Raw genomic sequence first — 18,078 nt, forward strand, 5'->3', positions numbered from 1 at the left:
AAGTATTTGTAGTCTGAGGCCACAACTGCTTTCCTGTGCCTGCATTTCAACAAGCCATTTGATCTGTACAAGGAACACGCAAGGAGTGCTTTCTGACCTTGCATACAGTGCATTTAAAAGGAAAAACTACACTACCATTTCACCATTAGGCCATTTTAGGGGTTTCTTTGGGAGTAAAATATATTATCTTCAGAAGATATGCAACCAGTGCAAGAACAGACATCATAAGACTATAATGCAATGAGCTTTAATACATGGTCAGTTGGAATGTTGGTTCCAACTTGCTTATGCAGGAGGCTAGGAATTTACTCATAATTGTTATGAATAATAACAAACAGAGACATATTTATTTTGTATACAATTTGTGGGAAAATATAGTGGTGTCTTTCTTTAAAATTATACGCAATTTATTGTGATTCATTACATAGATTGATAAAAATTATATGTTTAAAAAATTACATTTTTTATTTTTACATTTCAAGCATAGATCACTCAACACTGACTGTTTATTATCTTTTTTTAAATGTTTCCTTGAAAAAGGAGTCATTCAGTGTCATCTCAGGCGCAGGGTAAAGATTACTGCCACTGCCCTTTAAGTGCTTCCCAGTCCCTTAACATTCAACAAGAAAAGTACTTCAGTGACTGATTTGCAACACATGTCAATGAAGAACACTGCTGCAATGTTTTGTTTTTCTCTCGCACAATTCTGTTTTTAAAGGCAAAAATCCACCTTACTAATGTGCACTTTTTACTCCATCTCCGCTATTCACACAGAAATAAAGACAGTGTTTGTTTTAAACTTGTCCTGTTGATTGTTTGAACAGCCTTTGAATTGACATCAGCATGAAAGAGAGGGCGCTGGCCAGTTTTGTTTTCGCGGGGGAAAATACCTCAAGCCCCAGTCTGAATTTGATTTATTCAGACATTCACATGTTATCACAGCCCCCAAAACAAGCTGATCTTTGGACCAAGAGTAAACTGGAGGCTTCAGCAACCTCTCCATATTACACCCAACAACTTTTCTCACATGGGTTTTAATTGGTAGCCTGGCCTGGCCTGGCCCTGCAAGACCATCCCTCCCCCTTCCCATCATGCACAGCAGCCTCCCTTAATGCTCTTGGGGACCCGGCAGTCCTCCAGGTCAACGGTGGAGGGCTCGCCCTCGCGCCGCTTCTTCAGGATGGAGGGCAGCACCATGTCAAAGATGGTCTCAAACAACACATCCACATTGTAGCCCGTCTTGGCGCTGGTCTCGAAGCACAAGCTTTCGCCAGGTGGGCAGGCCATGCCATCCAGCCCCTTGTAGCGGAGCACCCGGGCATACAGCGCCAGCGCGTCATCCTGGTTCACCTGCTTCTGGTGCAGGGCATCCCCACCGCCGCCACCACCACCACTACTACTACCACCACCAGTGGGCCGGAGCTCAGTCCCCACGCTCTCCTGCTCCCCCTGCCCGTCCTCAGGCACTGGCCCCTGGGCGCTCGACTCCGTTAGGTCAGCCTTGTTGCCCACGATGGCGTAGATGCAGTCAGCATTTGCCGTGTCGGTGAGTGACAGGAAGCGGTCCTCGAGCTCGGTCAGGCTCTGCCAGTTGGTGACGTCGTAGGTGAGGATGACCGCAGAGGCACCGCGGCAGTACATAGAGCCCAGGCCGTGAAACTGCTCCCGGCCTGTAGGGGGAGACAGAGAGGGGAGTTATACTTCTGTAAAAGTGCTATTCAATTTGTTTTAAACCATGCCAAATTCTGTAATCCAAACCAGTATAGGAAGGGCAGGTTAAAGGCTAAATAACACCATGAGATAATGATGATGAGTCAAGTAATAACACAAAGGCTAAAACAGATGGGTGCGACATGGACACACACACAGGGATCCTTCAGTCCCCTCCCTCACACAGAACCCATGGCTGCATGATGGAAATCTGAATTAGACACTTATGACATCAGATAAACACACAGATAAACACACTCAATCAAAACATGAAAAAGCTCCTTAGTATGTTTCAGGTCAGGCCTACCACACCCACACACACACACACACACACACACACACACACACACACACACACACACACACACACACACACACACACACACACACACACACACACACACACACACACACACACACACACACACACACACACACACACACACACACACACACACACACAGCGAACAGATCCACAGGTGGACACAGCGAAAGCTGCTGACTGTTTTTGAACACAGGAGGTCATTGTTAAGGGAAAGTATGTGAGCCGTGGGTTTGGCCCGAGCAGTGCCCACTGAGAGCTTTTGTGCCTGCAGTGGACTTGTGAGGAGAGCGCTCTGTTCCTCCGATGCCCCACCACTACAGTCAGAGCATGGAAGACGCACAGCACTCGATTCAACCTCAAACAGCATGAACAACAACAACAACAACAACAGGATTGTCTGTAGGAATGAAGGACTTTCTAAACTAGAGCACTTTAAATTCTATGATATACGTAAGCGAGGAAAATCAAAAGGAGCAGGGGATTCTGAGCCTCAGGGTGAAACAGGCTCTTTGTTTGAGGACCCACCCACCCATTTCAAAGTTTTGTATGGTAAAAGGTGAATCTTTGGAAGCCGATAAAGACAAGTGGTAGTTAGCAAACACAGAAATCTGCTGTGCTGGCCCTTTTCTGCACACAGACACACAAAACAGGATGTGAAATAGGACAAAGAGCAATCTCACTCCACCTTCCCCCCCACACCACCCCACAAACACCCCCTCATCTAGGTAGCAACTGCTGACCCTCGTGTCCCACACGTACATGCTGCCTCTCAGCCTCTCTAAAATAGCACGTGACGAAATAATGGTATTGCTTCACCCTCTGGACATCACACACTTCCACAGGAAGTCATCCAGCCAAGTTTCAGTCATGGGTCTTATGCGTAGAGATAAGATGTGCTTGCTGACTTCAGTTAGGCTCATGCCGTCACAGTAGTGCAAGTCACTGTGAATAAGGGGGCTCGAGAAGAAGCCATGCCATCCTCCATTATCTATTTACAGGTGATGAGCCTTTTTTGGACCAAAAGGAACTTTTTTTGCAAACCAATGTTTTGGGTAGAACCTTCAGGTTTTCAAAGTGCCGACCGATGGTGTAAACTTTTCTCCTAAAGGACCAGGCCATGATAACTCCCATGATCAAATAGCAATAAACTGAGGACACAATTAAAACCACTAGACTCCAGGGTGACAATTACACGAGCACACTCACACCACTGTTCAAACCAGTGTCTTTATATTCTGAAGAACAGAAACCAAACTACTCTGTGGGGTTTTGCTGGTTGCAGCTAGCATGTTGCAACATGTGGACTAAGCACCAGCGATAACGGGAATGACAGCGAAGAACGAAACTTCATGTAGCAACTTTCCCCGTGGGAGCTCACCCTCACACGTCACACTGACCCAACTTGGCTTCACCTTATGGCCTTTCGGTCTTGCTGAGATCCCTACATCTCCATTCACCAGCATGAGAAACTGCATGTCATCTGGCCCAGTCAAACCTCAAGCTTTATCAATTTCACTTACGTGAAGCAGACAGAGCCCGATCCTTACTTGAAGAAAAAGAAACAGAACTGTGTGTGCCACCACATATTCGTTATGCTAACTGATACGGTCAACTAAGCTTGGGCGGTAACTGTTTTTTCATATCTTACTGATATTTCACCAGGGTGTACAGAATGTGATACCAATATATTTATTTATCAGTTATGTCAACAGCACTCCACTTCCTAGTTGCAGAACACACAAGGTAGGCTAATCACCCCGTCAACGTCAATGTAAACACACAAGAATAGGCGAGATCGCCGTAAGTTATATGAAATATTAGTTCTGCGTGCGAGTAGTCACCACAACCCAATTATTTATTTTCGGCTCCATAACAGTTTAACAGGAAAAGGAGCATCTGTATTTGAGGCATTCCAAATCATACCTTCAGGAATTCTAAATACCCCTGTATCCAATACCCATGTATTTCTAAATACCCCTGTATATAATACCGCCTAATCCCAAAATTAGAAATATGCAGTTAAGCAGACATAGACCTGTTTGTGTTGCCAACGTAAGGGATGTGCTATCTTAGCACTCGTTCTTTGGGCCTTACTACTGTTACAGATCAAAGCACAGCCTTAAACCAATGAACAAATAGAAACAGAGGAATTTTATCTGGGAAAAACGCCCCAAAGTGCAAGGTCTCCTCTCTCTTGGCTGTAGGGGTCTGCCTGGGACTAAAGCGACCTAACTTCTCTTGCATCATGTTGGCCAACACGCCATACCACACCCAGCCCAAATGTAACCAGTGACCCCTTAGATACCTGCCAGGACCAGAGAGGTGAGAGAGAACTAGGTGACTCAGGTTTTTCTGTTTCACTTCCCATCACCCAGTTTCAACAACACTGACGTTGTGCACAGTCACATCATTCCTCTTCCTTGTCTTGCGTTCGCAATGCATGTTACCATGCCTCAAAGAAGCAGCAGAAATGACCAGGGCCCCGTTCGTCGTAGGGCTGAAGCTAAGTTAATCAATTGTCCTTTTAGCCCGTTAACATTAGCGAGCTGATTGAGAACAGCAAATATCGGTTCGTCAACGGCTGATCCGCATCCAAATCATGTGGTTCATTTCAACCAGGCTAAACTTATCAGGGCAATTGCGCGTGCATGTTCTACTTCAAAAGGCAGGAAAGGTCGATCACCAAAACAATGATTTTCTAACGGTATAATGGTTCTAAACTCAAAGAAAAGGGCTCTTTTTTTTTCTCCGCTGGCGAGCAGGAGATGAACATGAACGCTTATAAAGAATACAAGACCATAATCATGGCAAAATTCAACACCGCCACCGCTGTGAGAGCAATACAAGAAGCGGTGTGTGAGGATGTCTGTGTGCTGATATCTGTATGAATAAGCTATGGCAAGTGTGACCTGGTACGGAGGATACTGCTGCCGGTTAGTAACTGCAAGTTAGTTAGTTCGTCTCCCCTCACCTCCAAACACAGTGTAGTTTTACATTTCCTTGTAAATCGCTTTGAATAAAAGTGTCTGTTAAATTACTAAATGTAAATGTATTAGTAACAAATGCAATAAATTGAAGCAGTGAAAATAAATTGTGTGTATTTCTCTATTCTTTCATTTTCTACAATAATGATATGCTATGGTGTACTAATAACACTGTCATATAATTATGAGTGCTTTGTTCTCCGCATCAACGACACTACAAAAATGTACCACTCGCAAAAAAGCAGAAGACAGTCAATGTCCGACTGTGGTGTTTGCAATAAATGACTCGAGAAGGTCTTAATTAATTATTCCTTGTCGGCTGAATCAGTAGCATTCATACAAGAACTCATCATGATGGAATAATGGATCTTGGCGATCGCAAAGAACTCTCTCCCTACACTAATCTAACTATCTAATATGGCTCCTTGGTCAATGGGATCCCTCCTTTTTCCGGGGGTGTGGCAAGCTTATCCAGCTACACTTAAGTTAGCCTGCGCTGGAGTAGGTTAGTGCTAATTGATATGTTACTATGGTGATTTATCGAAAGTTGCTTCCACAAACCAAAAAGAGGGGCGTTTTTTATCTTAGCCTGAAAATTAGCTTGCTAAACCGCTTAGCGAGCTACCCCGAATACCCCCCAGAACTGTACACAACAACAACAACAGTTTTCACGCAACTGATTGACCTACATCACTGCCCTCTGGTGAACAAATAAATAACACTCCTGTTAATGTTTGCCAAGTTCAATGCCCTGCCTCTGGTTTTCATGCCCACAGCAGAATGAGGTCAGCTGGCTGAGAAACTGGCCCTGGGGGGGTAGTCTGGATCAGGCTTGTGATTGCTGACGATCACACAGCACTTAGGAAAATAAAACCATACTGACTTCCAAACGGTTAGGCCGCTGTTGGAGAATAGACTGGCTTGAAGTTTGTTGTCAACAAACAAGGGTGAGCCCAGGTTTCAGAAGTTTGAGAAATGTCTGCCTTAATGCAGAGACTACTATGGTAATGTCAATATGACCTCATCACCACCACCACCACCACCACCACATTTTCCAAACAGTCCATCACTGTGGTATTTCACATTGACAAAAAGGGGGAACTATTGTGTCATAAAGTGTTCTTCGTCTTGAGGCATGATGGTTTGTCACACTGACAAGAACAGAAATGAGGATTAGCTCATCTTAGAAATTGAGGAATTTCTAAGGTTACGAACAGACGGCACTTATGACAGTTCAGCTGACCTACATCTATGATGCCTGGACTTTTGAAAACCTAATCCCTACATTTTAACCCCCAATTTTACTATACACTGGCAATCTTTTCCAACACCATCACTCCCCCAGACTTACTCTGCTTCTTGCAGTCAGTGTAAGACTCTGATGAACGTCAGCTAAATAACTTTACACTGTATGCAAAAACAATGGGACGAGAATAAGGTGACTGGCATACTGATAAAAAAAAGCAGTGAGCTGGTGGTTATCATGTAAGTAGTCTGAGTACGCATGAAATGTTTTCTTCTAAAGCCATTCAAGGATGGCCTAGGCCTATATTTGTATAGCTGACCCAATACAATTTGTGGTGGAACCCAACACTGACCAAAAGACACATCCAAGTTCTTGACAGTCCATTAGTGAATGTTTAGGGTAACGTTAGTTAAAACTCTGTCCTCAGATGTTGAGTAGTCACGAGGTGCGTGTGAAATCTACTCAACAGGTAGGCTGATTCCCTCACCAAAATACAACAGTACAGCCCGAACACTATTGCCTTTAACAAAGAATGTTGATAACTCATGTTAAATATCACAGGCCCGTTTAACTAACACTACTTCTTGCTACTCCAAAAGTGAATATTAAAGTGAGCAAGTTTACCAGCGGTATCCCAGATAGAGATATTATAAGGTCCCCATTGTTTCAAGAAGAAGGCTCCGCCAACGGTGCTGACAGTGTCTTTGAATTTTTTCTCCGTGTACCGATGAAGCAGCGAAGTTTTCCCAACGTTCATGTCACCCAGTATCACAACTTTCACGTCGGGCTTCCTCATCTTCGCTCGCTCAGGCATGATCTTTGGTACTACACGCTGTTTAGCGGCGAGAGGTCAACAAGCTGAAGACTATTCGTAACTCTCATTTAAAAACAGCGTGATCTACGGACGAGAACTGAGCTTTAAGAAACACATGACCGTAAGATCTCTGTTCTAGCATACCCGACAACAGTATAGTTTACAACAGCAGCAGAGGTGACTTTTTAGCCTCGAAACAAAATGTCTTGACTAATTAGTCATCATCACAAGCACGCACGGTCGTGGTCACTCTTCTACATATCGCTACTCTGGAGCTTCCAAAGTGTGACGACACAGGAACTTGTTGTCGAAGGAGGGGCCAAAACAAATCACCTGTAAACTACTCCAAACACTAGAATAGCATGGTAATGTTTAATATTGGCAATTTTTTTTCGCAATAACACTTGAAACACATTATTTTGTGTCCCACAGTTTCGTAGTTTAAAGTTATAGAAGTAGGCTGGGATATGGGCTCAGCCCAGGCCTACTGTACGGAGTAATTACCTCTGGGTTGCTGTGGATATAAGAAGGTGGTTGGACATTTTCATCGTTGTCCACTATAAAGTTTGATCTGTTTATGGTTGTTTATCTAAGTTTAGTTTAGTGAGTAGTGACTGGACAACACTTACAAGTCACGGGCCCCGTCCCGCTTTCTTATTGGTTAATTCACGCTCATCGCATTAGATGACTTTCTGTGTTGACAAGATAGCTTCCTGCCTTAAGATCACCCATGACACAGTTACGTGTATTCGCTATCCTAGCTGGTGTTGTAAACTACCCTCGTTCTCTAGGTAAGAATATACGGCCACGACTGTTGTGACTTTCTTTAATCCTCCCGCGAGGTCTGGACAGGCGTCAAGAGATGCAGTATGGAGTGTCACTGATCTGCATCATTACTGTAGCCATTGCAATGGCGTTAAAATGGGTCTATCGGGGCGATGAAGGTATGACAGTCGACAAATCGCAACCTTAAACGAACAGTGAACATTGACATGTATTCGTTGCTCTTGTATTATACTTGGCAGGCAAATAAAGCACAACTCTAATGTTGTGGTAACGTTATAGATTTCAGTTTCAGATAGCAATAATGATCAAGTATTCCCACGTAGGCTTAGTGTGTGCATTTGTCTGTTAACGCTGTACAGTTTATTTATATCAACATTGCATATGTTATCTACTATAAGAAGTCTAATTTCAGATTAGTGTTATCACCCAGCGGACATGTTCCGTGTCGTACCGTAAACGAATGACGAAGTGCACCATGTTGGTGACGTTTCTGAGGACCCCGTAGTGGAGTTTAGAGAAGCGTTGCTAGCGAGCTGCCTTCTGCAAATGTTGAGTGTCTCAATGCCAAAATATACGTAAACATAAGCCTATCACGACAACATTTGGAATGTGGGCTTCGTAAGTGAGCAGCTATGGGCAGTGCATATTTCGAGAATGGCCAGATTAGGGTGTTTTGTTCGTAACGGGATTTTTCTTTAGCTAGCCAGTTAGCAAGTGTTTGCCTGCTAGTGTTGATGCAATGAATTGCAAGAATCAGTAGTGGGGATTTGTTCTACTTGGTCGCTTTAGTCGTGGAATAACAATTGCAGATTCAAGAGAATTGTGGAACCGTGTGAAATATCATGCTGGTGAATCCAACGCGGGGATTTCTGTGGTCGGATGCGGAGACAAGAGCATTGCTAACTATTTGGGGGGAGCAGGACGTGCAGACTGCATTGGATGGCAACTTCAGAAACAGTCATGTTTACCGAGATGTAGCCAGCCGCCTGGGAGACATGGGCTACGACAGGACACCTGATCAGTGCAGGATACGCGTGAAGAGCCTGAAAAGGCAATATTATCAGGCGAAAGATGCTTTCACGAAAAACAACGGACAGTATCGTAAACTCTGCAAGTTCTTCGAGGAGATGGAGCGGATATTAAGTAATCGTCCAACAGTGGACCCACAGGAAATGATTGACAGTGTTGCCGTTGGAGACGAGATGATGGATGGCACAGAGGAGGAGGGTGAGGGGACGGAACAGTCGTCGGATTCCTACATGCCAAGCGCTACTGATTATGCAGAGCATCCCGTGAAAATTGAGTACCCGTCCTACACCATACCTGTGACAGTGGGAAGTAAGTTTAACACTACACTCTGTTGTTAAACATTCACTACTCTTAAGGTATTTTTGACCGTGTCAGTGACTGACAAGTAGTCTACAAAGAGGTGCCTAAAGAAAACCAACAGTACTGACAGCTGTAGTGGAGACTGTATACTGTGCTGTACTGTCCCCCCTTGTGCAGGAACCTTTACTCAAATTGCCTTGCCAGCACCATTCCCACTGATGAGGCTTGCAGTTTTGGAAAATATCCTATTTAAATTTTGCATTCGACAGATAAAAGTAGCTGTCGGATTGATGTGTGGATTATGTCATGCTGATTATATTTAACAAAAAGCACCTGTGTGATTAGTGACCCTTTGGTAAACCAAAATGTCTTACCACCACCTTGCAAATCCAACTGTGCTGTAGGTGTTCCAGTTAAACCCATCAACGCACAGACCAGAACCACCCCGTCCACGTCCTCATGTCGGCCCTCTCGGCGGGGCAGGAAGCGCGTGGCCAGCCTGCCCCTGGACAAGCTGCTGGAACGCTTCCTGGAGCAGAGCGCCGATGCTGAGGAGAACTTCTACAAGATGGAGGAGCAGCGGCTGCACCAGGACGAGCGCCGGCGCGAGGCCGAACATGCCCGCGAGCTGCACATGCTCCACGTGCTCGGGCAGATATTTGGTGGTATCGCCGACAGCAGCGGAGGCAGCAGAGGTGGTACGGCAGCGGCGGCGGCCAACGTCTCTGCCACACCCATGCAGTCTGCACCCTCCCCTACGCCCATGTCTGTTCACGTCGCCCCCGCCTCGTCCTCGTGGTCCCGAATTCGCTCCCAGCACTCACGGCAGCAGCGCCAGCACGGCACGGTGTCCCCACTCAGGCACCACCTCCCAGACCACGGCCTGGAGACTGTCCCAGGTCTGCCGTTAGAGCTCTGAGCTTCCGTTAACCTCTCTCTCCGCCTGGGGTGGGGGTGGGATGGGCCGACCCAGCCTGTTGATCATGAGGATGGGAGCTCAGTGAGGAGCAGGGGATTGCATCCTGCATAAATGTGTCTTTGTTCTGCTGTTTTGATGGACGTAAGGCTTGCAGTGTAGCTGACTGAATTGTACGCAGTGGTGGATTTACAAATGTTTTACAGAGTGGTCAGAAGTGAGGTAGATTCTTGCTGTGTGTTTTAAAGACACTTAATAAGTGTAATAACCACTAGAGCTGCTTTCTAAATTTAGCCATACTTGGGCATTGTGCCATGTAAGATGAGCTTTTACAGCATAACTATTGCTGTAGACAACTGTGGTATATGAACATATTAATAGCCATTTTAGGCCATTTTATCTATTCTCTCAAGTAATTAAACAATTCTTTGAGTCAGTGTGTGATACCAACTGTTCTTGTGTTCTGTTCTCAGTCATAGAACGTTCCTTTTCCCTGGGAAGTTCTGCGCACAGCATGGAGAACACCCTTCAGTTGGTGAAGAACATAATCCCTCCTCTGACATCCAAAAAGCACAAGGGCCAAGATGGACGCATTGGCATCATAGGAGGCTGTCAGGAGTGAGTTTGGCCTGAGGGTCCAAGCACTCATTTAGACACACTGAACCACACTTAAGCACCAGCCATGGTTACAATGATAATCAGCTTTTAATATATAAAGGGATACTAGACAAGGACAAGGAAACGGCAATAGTGTCTTTTGAATCAGTTCCAAGTGGCTGCTGTGAGAGAAGTGCATGAGAAACGTGAGAAAACACGGACACTGGAAATGGAGACATAGTATGGACATGTTCTTTTCTGAAATTTCATCTACGGTGGAGGTATAACATGTATCGTAATATCACATGCCATACGACTGTCCAAGACATGATCAAAAGAGAAAGCCCAAATGATTCAGAATTAAAGCAGAAATTAAAACATATTGTTTGTGGAGAAATTATCACATTGGGTCCAGCATGAAGCAGGGTACTAAAGAAACGGGGACACACCTTTCACAAAAATTGGCTCTGTTGTGGACTTATTTACGGTTTGTCGTGGAGTCTTACAATAACGTAAGCTCCCTGATGACTATTAGGTTACATGATGGTCAAACAGGCTCTTCGTTCCTTCCCTTTCTTCTTCACTATTGCTCACGCGTACATAGTGCATACGATTCAGAGAGTTAGCGCTTGTGTGGTTCTTATCTCCTTCTGAAAGCAGAAGTGTTTGCAAGACAAACATGAAATGTTTCCATCAAGACTAGACCATGTATAAATCATCCTCTCCTTTATATTCAAACAGGGCAACATTTTATTAACAGTCTTTTGTTCTTCTGTTTTTGTAGGTACACGGGCGCACCTTACTTTGCAGCCATCGCCGCATTAAAAGTAGTAAGTATTCCTGCAGTATACAGATAACACAGTCATGTTTGGGGAGACTTTGTGAGGCTTTTTGAGATGTCTCAAACGCTCACATGTCCCCTCTGTCATCCTTCTTTCTCCTCAGGGAGCCGACCTTTCTCATGTGTTCTGCACCAAAGACGCTGCCACCGTCATCAAGTCCTATAGCCCCGAGCTCATAGTCCACCCAGTGCTGTGAGTCTGTCTGTCTGTCTGTCTGTCTTTCTTTCTTTCTTTCTTTTTTTCTTTCTTTCCATTTGGTAAATAATCCCTGGTCTGTTTGTTCTGTGCCGTTTCAAGCATTACACTGAAGTTGTCAAACTAATCTATAACCCTCATTGGCACATATACTTAGTCTAGAAAAACTGATTGATACAGAGGGCAGGCCTGGCTTCATGGATTAACTCTCTGGGGAAAAACAATGTCAAAATCAGTTAATCCTCTTGTGTTGCCAGTGTTTGGGTGGGGGAGATGCTGGAATCGTTTTTGTGGAGTAAGGATGGATGTAGGTTGTGAACACTGCAGCTGTGTGTGTGTGTGTGTGTGTGTGTGTGTGTGGTGTGTAGGGATAGCCCAAACGCAGTGGAGGAGATTGAGAAGTGGCTGCCACGGCTACACGCCCTAGTGGTGGGGCCAGGGCTTGGCAGAGAGGACCTCTTGCTGAAGACGGCAAAGGTAAGGATGGAAACATGCTCTCTTACTTACACATTAACATACACATACATTTGCAATAAAGTTTTATACAGAACAGAATAGGCTAATAAAATAGATTTCTTTATGAGACAACTTACAGGAAATGTATACTTAGCATCAGAACAAGTTTTCTATGTTTCTGGCCTCCTACTTCATGTAGAATAATTATTATAGGCTACCTATACGATGATGGCCATTCTTGCGTAACTCTCTATCACTATTGCAACAACACAGCTTTTTGTGGTGAATGCTACTTCAAGCAACATTACTGAACTCGGACAGATTCACTGTGAAATGTCAACCCATATGTTCGTTTCAAGCTACATGCAGCTATGAAGGGGCCACACAGCCCAGCCCAGTTGCCATGGGAACTTGATGTGATTATGTCAAGTGCAGAGCTTTAAGCACTCACAGCAAAGATTGACCTTGATATGATTGCATTTTTTCTGTAATGGCCAAAGGATTTTTGTGTTTTCTCTGAGGGTTTTCTGTAGCACATTTGGTGAAAATTGGGGGGGGGCAAACACATCAACAGTTATTAGCTAAAACACATTTTTGATTATTGCAGCGGCTCCTAGTGTTGAAATGACCTACATGTTTTGTGCCCCCTAAAAATGGGGTCCAAAGTCTGGTTTTGATACATCAAGGTGTTGCTGAGATATGACCTCACTTCCTGTTTGGCAGCTTTGCTGCTGATTTCAATTGGCGGGGATTGGTGAATGCTTTCAAAAGTCAATAAGCCATATAAAGGACTTTTGTGAGGCCTGGTTTCATCTGTCAAAAGATTGGACAAAATCTGTGGCCTGTGAATTTTTTTTTTTATCCTTTTCAAAAAAATCCATTATGCCAGGAATTTACGTCATATGATGAACTCTGCTTGATCCAAGGAATCCAACGGTAGGCATGAACCTTGGTGAAAAGAATCAGGGCACTGTCCCCAATCAGTCCCCAATCAGGCCCCAAATCAAAACCTTTTACCACACAGTTCTATTGAGCCAGAAGATGATTAAGATGAATAAGGAAAGGTAGAAACACTATGGACAGTGAAAACAAAACAAATATTTGACAAGAGTGCCCCATCTATAGACAGAGGTATTGCACTCCTTCTCGATGATCAGTGGTGTAAACTGAGTGAGTACTATGCTGTAAAATGCAAAACAAAATACTACTACTTACTTCCTACTTATTCTGTTGCGCATTACCAAAGGCCGCCGTGAATGATACTGGATTATTAACTGCATTGCCCACATAGCCACTTGGTAACACACTTTGTTGAGTTAATTGATCAGTGAATTTAGTAACTCAGTGGTCAATGTTATTTTATAAAACTGTGTAGAGGTTAGATTAGATGTGTCTGCTGTCAAAGAAGGAAGTGGCAGAATGCCTTCTTCAAAACAAATGACATGAGACGCCTACGTTTTTGATCAAAGAAACCGTAATGAGGCAAGGGTCCGCCCCCGAAGACACTTAGGTCTGTGCGCATGTTAGGAACTTACCAAATAAATGTGCTCTAGTAATCAAAATACCTTTACGCAATGCCCTTCTTTGTTGTGCATAAGAACCCGTGGTGCTCAGCTGTTAAATTGGAGCCGTAAGTGACTATGTAATGTGCTACTGTCATTCACCCACAGGATGTCATTGAGAAGTCCAAGGCCAGGGACATTCCCATAATCATCGACGCAGTGAGTACTGAATGCTCTTTAACTAAGTACATTAAATGCTTTGAGTGGCTTCTGGGAGATCATTTAGCTGATTGTGTGTGTGTGTGTGTGTGTGTGTGTGTGTGTGTGTGTGTGTGTGTGTGTGTGTGTGTGTGTGTGTGTGTGTGTGTGTGTGTGTGTGTGTGTGTGTGTGTGTGTGTGTGTGTGTGTGTGTGTGTGTGTGTGTGTGTCAGGATGGACTTTGGTTGGTGGCCAAGCAGCCGTCTGTCATCCAAGGCTATAAGAAAGGAATCCTCACTCCCAACTTCATGGAATTTAGCCGACTCTACGAGGCCTTGGTGAGACCAATAGCTAAACAACAGTAGAAAGATGCAAATCATTCAGTCAAGTCAGTCAAATGTATGAGGGACACATTTATGAGTGTGTGTGTGTGTTTGCTGTCAGCACCAGGAGCCTCTGGACAGCACCGACCATCACCGGAATGCCCAGCAGCTCAGCATCGCCATGGGCAACCTCACTGTGGTGCTGAAGGGGGAGGAGGACCTCATCACCGACGGCAACATGGGTGAGCGACGGCATCCACAGGAACATGCACAGTCTCACCCAAACCCACAGAGATATTCAGCCTAGTCAGCATGACACTCTACAATGCATTTGACACACTGGGAACAGTGCAGTCTCGCAGACGTCAAACAGTCTCAGAGCTCTAACCCGTGTCATCTCCATCCCGTGTCATCTCCATCCCTGGTCTCCAGTGCTGACGTGCACACAGGAGGGGAGCGGCCGGCGCTGTGGGGGGCAGGGGGACCTCCTCTCGGGCTCCCTGGGGGCCTTCGCCCACTGGGCCTTCAGCGCCTCAGACGCCACTAAGAAGTGTTCAAGGTGAGGTAACTCACCCCTGACTGCCTGTTATGTTGTGCGTGTGCGTGTGTGTGTCTGTGTGTTAATATGACAGATTGTGTTTCCTGTGAGCTGCCGTGTGCTTCACTGAAGAGGCATCGGCAAACTGAAGGAAGGCAAAGTATACGGAACTGAATGGCAAGTGTGTGCTCAGAGAGAGGCAACGGTGTGTGAAATTCAAACATCCTGCTTTGGGCACAGCTCAGCCTTGTTTGTGCTGTTAAGAGCCACCGTGTCGAGATAATGTGTCACTTACAGTGTTTAGTGCAGCTTTTACAGAAGCTGAGTCCAGGGCACATGGTTCTGCTCTATGCTCAAGTCAATCCATCAAGTGAAGCTCACACCCAGTGCTTTTTCAGTGCTTTCATGTAACAGTGACCTGTACCACCAATTGGGTCACATGCATAGATAGATAAAGTGCATACTAATCGTTTATAGGATATTAATCCTCTTTTGTGTCACTGTTGGAAATGTTCTAAATGAATGCTTAATAATAGCTTGGTTACACAGTCTGGAAATACAGCAAACATATTATACGTATTTATTTAGCCTAGTTCCAGTCTAGCGTCTTATATTTTGCCTAGAGCTTTTCTCAGAACTGACTCACAGCACCTGGAAAGTATGCATGTTATGAGTACGTGGCACTCACTCTACCATTTGAGTTGCAGAACCACCTTCAAAATCTAGTCAGATTACTTTCTTAGGTAACTACTGTAGCGTTTGACCCTCGTCTTCCTCTGCACTCTTCCTCAGTGTGAACCCGTCTCTGGTGGCCGCGTTTGGCGCCGCCTCCCTGACCAGGCAGTGCAACCGGCAGGCTTTCCACAAACACGGGCGCTCCACCACCACAACCGACATGATCCAGGAGATCAGCACCGCCTTCAAGAAGCTGTTTGAGAGCTGAGACACGCACGCTAGGGTTCACGGCCCCTTGTCAACAAATAAATAAACAAACAAACAAACAAACATTGTGGAGTACCAGCCCACTGTTTGCTAAGTATTTGACTCTAAGCAAAGAAACCTGATGTTCTGCATTCACAAGACAACTGGTTTTGTCCCAAGCACACTCTTGTCTATGTGCACTACTTTTTATCCGTCTCTTCGTCAACTGTGAAGGGACAAAGATAATTTGTGCCACTTGGTGGTACGTTTCTGTAAACTGTCAAGTAGTTTGTACCTTCACCGACAGTGGAATATTTTACATCTGAGGTAAAGGTAGGACTGTCTTAGTTCTCCATTGTGGCAGCTGTGGAAAGCAGTTTTCTGTTGTGATCCTTTTGTCATTTTGACATACACTGGGCTGAATGACACACTGGGTTAGTTTGTTCTTTTGAACTCAAAAGTGCCTCTTATCTTCAGACCATTGTGTATCAGCAGTCCGTGTGTTTGCACTTTTAGTTTGAATAAGCTTGTAGTCCTTCAAGGGACCTCTGAACGGTTGTGTTAAGTTTTCATCTCCATTTTCCGACCACTTAAGAACAACTGCTGTCTGACAGCTGCCTCAGACCAGAAAATGGAGATAAATCCACACCCTTGTAATTCACATCACTAAAGCTCCTGTCAAGAACACTTCTCTTGGAGTTCTTGAGGACAAGATGGATGTAGTAGTTAGAAATGTAGTGTTTTAAAGATGTAGATGGGTGATGTAAGGAATCATTAGTGTTTGCAGTGTTCAGGGACTTGGCTGTGTACCAGTTCCCCTGGGACTGATCTGTCTTCCATGTAATTGAATAGTAGCACACTAGCCACAAGTCAACATAGCCCATTCCTTTCTCTAGTCCTCTCTTGTCTCTTTGACAATCACTTTCTCAAACCGAAATCCAGCATATATGTGCTTGGTGTTCCCCCGCCTAAAAGACAATAAAATGAAAACTGCAGACCTTTTTAAATGAATGTTATGTTTGTGTCTAATTTGAATGTGGTGGCATGGAGACGTCAGAAGGAGGTCCTGCTGCTCCTTTTGACAGAGAAAAAAAACACACACACACACTGATTCTATCCAAAGGTGATATCGTGAAAAAAAGACCACAAAATAACACATTGCCTCTTACCTGAAGAAGACCAAGGGAGTGAATCAGATGTCAGTAGAATGAAATGCTGAGGTTTGGCCACTAGAGGGCCCTACAGAGCAGTGAGAGATTCTGACACGGAGCCATTCTGTTCTTGGGTTATGCAATGTTTACTGATAGTCCTCTTTGCACATCAACTGACAAGTAGCATTATCCCAAGTTTGTGCTCAAATGTTAGCATTTGACCACACAACATCCTTAGGCACAGAGGGTTAAGCCAGTAAACAAGGTTATCATGATTGTCAGTCATGTGTGGCATTTGTGTTTTTAAGCTTTACCCTACAGTTCTAGACAGGCATGCCTTAGATGTGAGACCACTAGCACCCAGGCCTTGTTGAATTTGTTTACCGCTGTCTGCTTTGGTTTTCAGTTGTCAGTGTCTTATGACCAAACCTGAGGATAATGAAGAGAGACTCAATGAAAAGCAGACTCATACAACAAGCAGCAACCAAGGGTGAGGTGAACCGATAAGCAGGCTGACCGTTTCAGTCTTCTTCTCTTGTGTCAGCTGTACAAGGTAGTGACGGGAATACTACATACATGCTAGTTTTCTGTCTTATGCAACAATGAGTAAATATCATAAGGAAATAAATGCAATAAAATAAAACAGCAATACAAATTTGGACCATTAAGATTTAGTACATCAAGTTGCACCACCAAGTGACATTTATGGCATGAATTACATCAAGAGATGGGAAGATTTCTCTTGTCTCTCAGTCTGTCTCCTTCTCTCCCTCCTCTCTCTCACACACTCACACTTCTCTCATGTTCACAAACTGTATACGCACGCAGAATTAATACGTATACTGACATGGTAATTACATTACATTATTGTGCAACATTAATTTAATGGATCAATAAACTACCGGATGATTTAACCCATCTATAAATGAGAATAAGCATGAGTAAACAGTTGTTACAAAAATGTAAGACACGATACACATAATAAAGCAGTGGTAGTGTACTGCACTTTTGAAATAATGTAGTTTATGTTATAATGACACTTTCAAAACAACATTGGAAGTTATTACAACTATTTATGGTCACTATAATCTGGTCAGATTGCCAATGATGCCTTAAAGAGAATCAGGTAGTTCTAACCACATGCATCTTTTAACCATAAGAAATTGTCAGCTTTTTCTCAAGTGTAAAGGTGCCGTCATTCTTCTACAACTACGTTAATCCGTGGTCACGCATTTGCCTCGACCG

The 18,078-nt window shown here is 44.3% G+C and overlaps 2 protein-coding genes across 2 annotated transcripts; one reads left to right on the forward strand and one right to left on the reverse strand.

Moving 5' to 3' along the window:
- Positions 1-231: 231 nt before the first annotated feature.
- On the reverse strand, positions 232-7,367 carry rab20 (RAB20, member RAS oncogene family). Its single transcript, XM_012819703.3, has 2 exons — positions 6,890-7,367; positions 232-1,670 (listed from the first exon to the last, which is right to left on the reverse strand). Exons 1-2 carry the CDS (start codon positions 7,077-7,079, stop codon positions 1,090-1,092), a joined length of 771 nt encoding a protein of 256 aa, XP_012675157.2. The 5' UTR covers positions 7,080-7,367; the 3' UTR covers positions 232-1,089.
- A 210-nt stretch (positions 7,368-7,577) lies between these two features.
- On the forward strand, positions 7,578-16,693 carry naxd (NAD(P)HX dehydratase). Its single transcript, XM_012819612.3, has 11 exons — positions 7,578-9,203; positions 9,599-10,093; positions 10,584-10,728; positions 11,492-11,537; positions 11,653-11,741; positions 12,113-12,221; positions 13,871-13,921; positions 14,134-14,238; positions 14,345-14,465; positions 14,656-14,782; positions 15,554-16,693. Exons 1-11 carry the CDS (start codon positions 8,708-8,710, stop codon positions 15,702-15,704), a joined length of 1,935 nt encoding a protein of 644 aa, XP_012675066.1. The 5' UTR covers positions 7,578-8,707; the 3' UTR covers positions 15,705-16,693.
- Positions 16,694-18,078: the final 1,385 nt, after the last annotated feature.

Source organism: Clupea harengus, chromosome 2, assembly GCF_900700415.2.
Source record: "Clupea harengus chromosome 2, Ch_v2.0.2, whole genome shotgun sequence".
NCBI lineage: Eukaryota > Metazoa > Chordata > Actinopteri > Clupeiformes > Clupeidae > Clupea > Clupea harengus.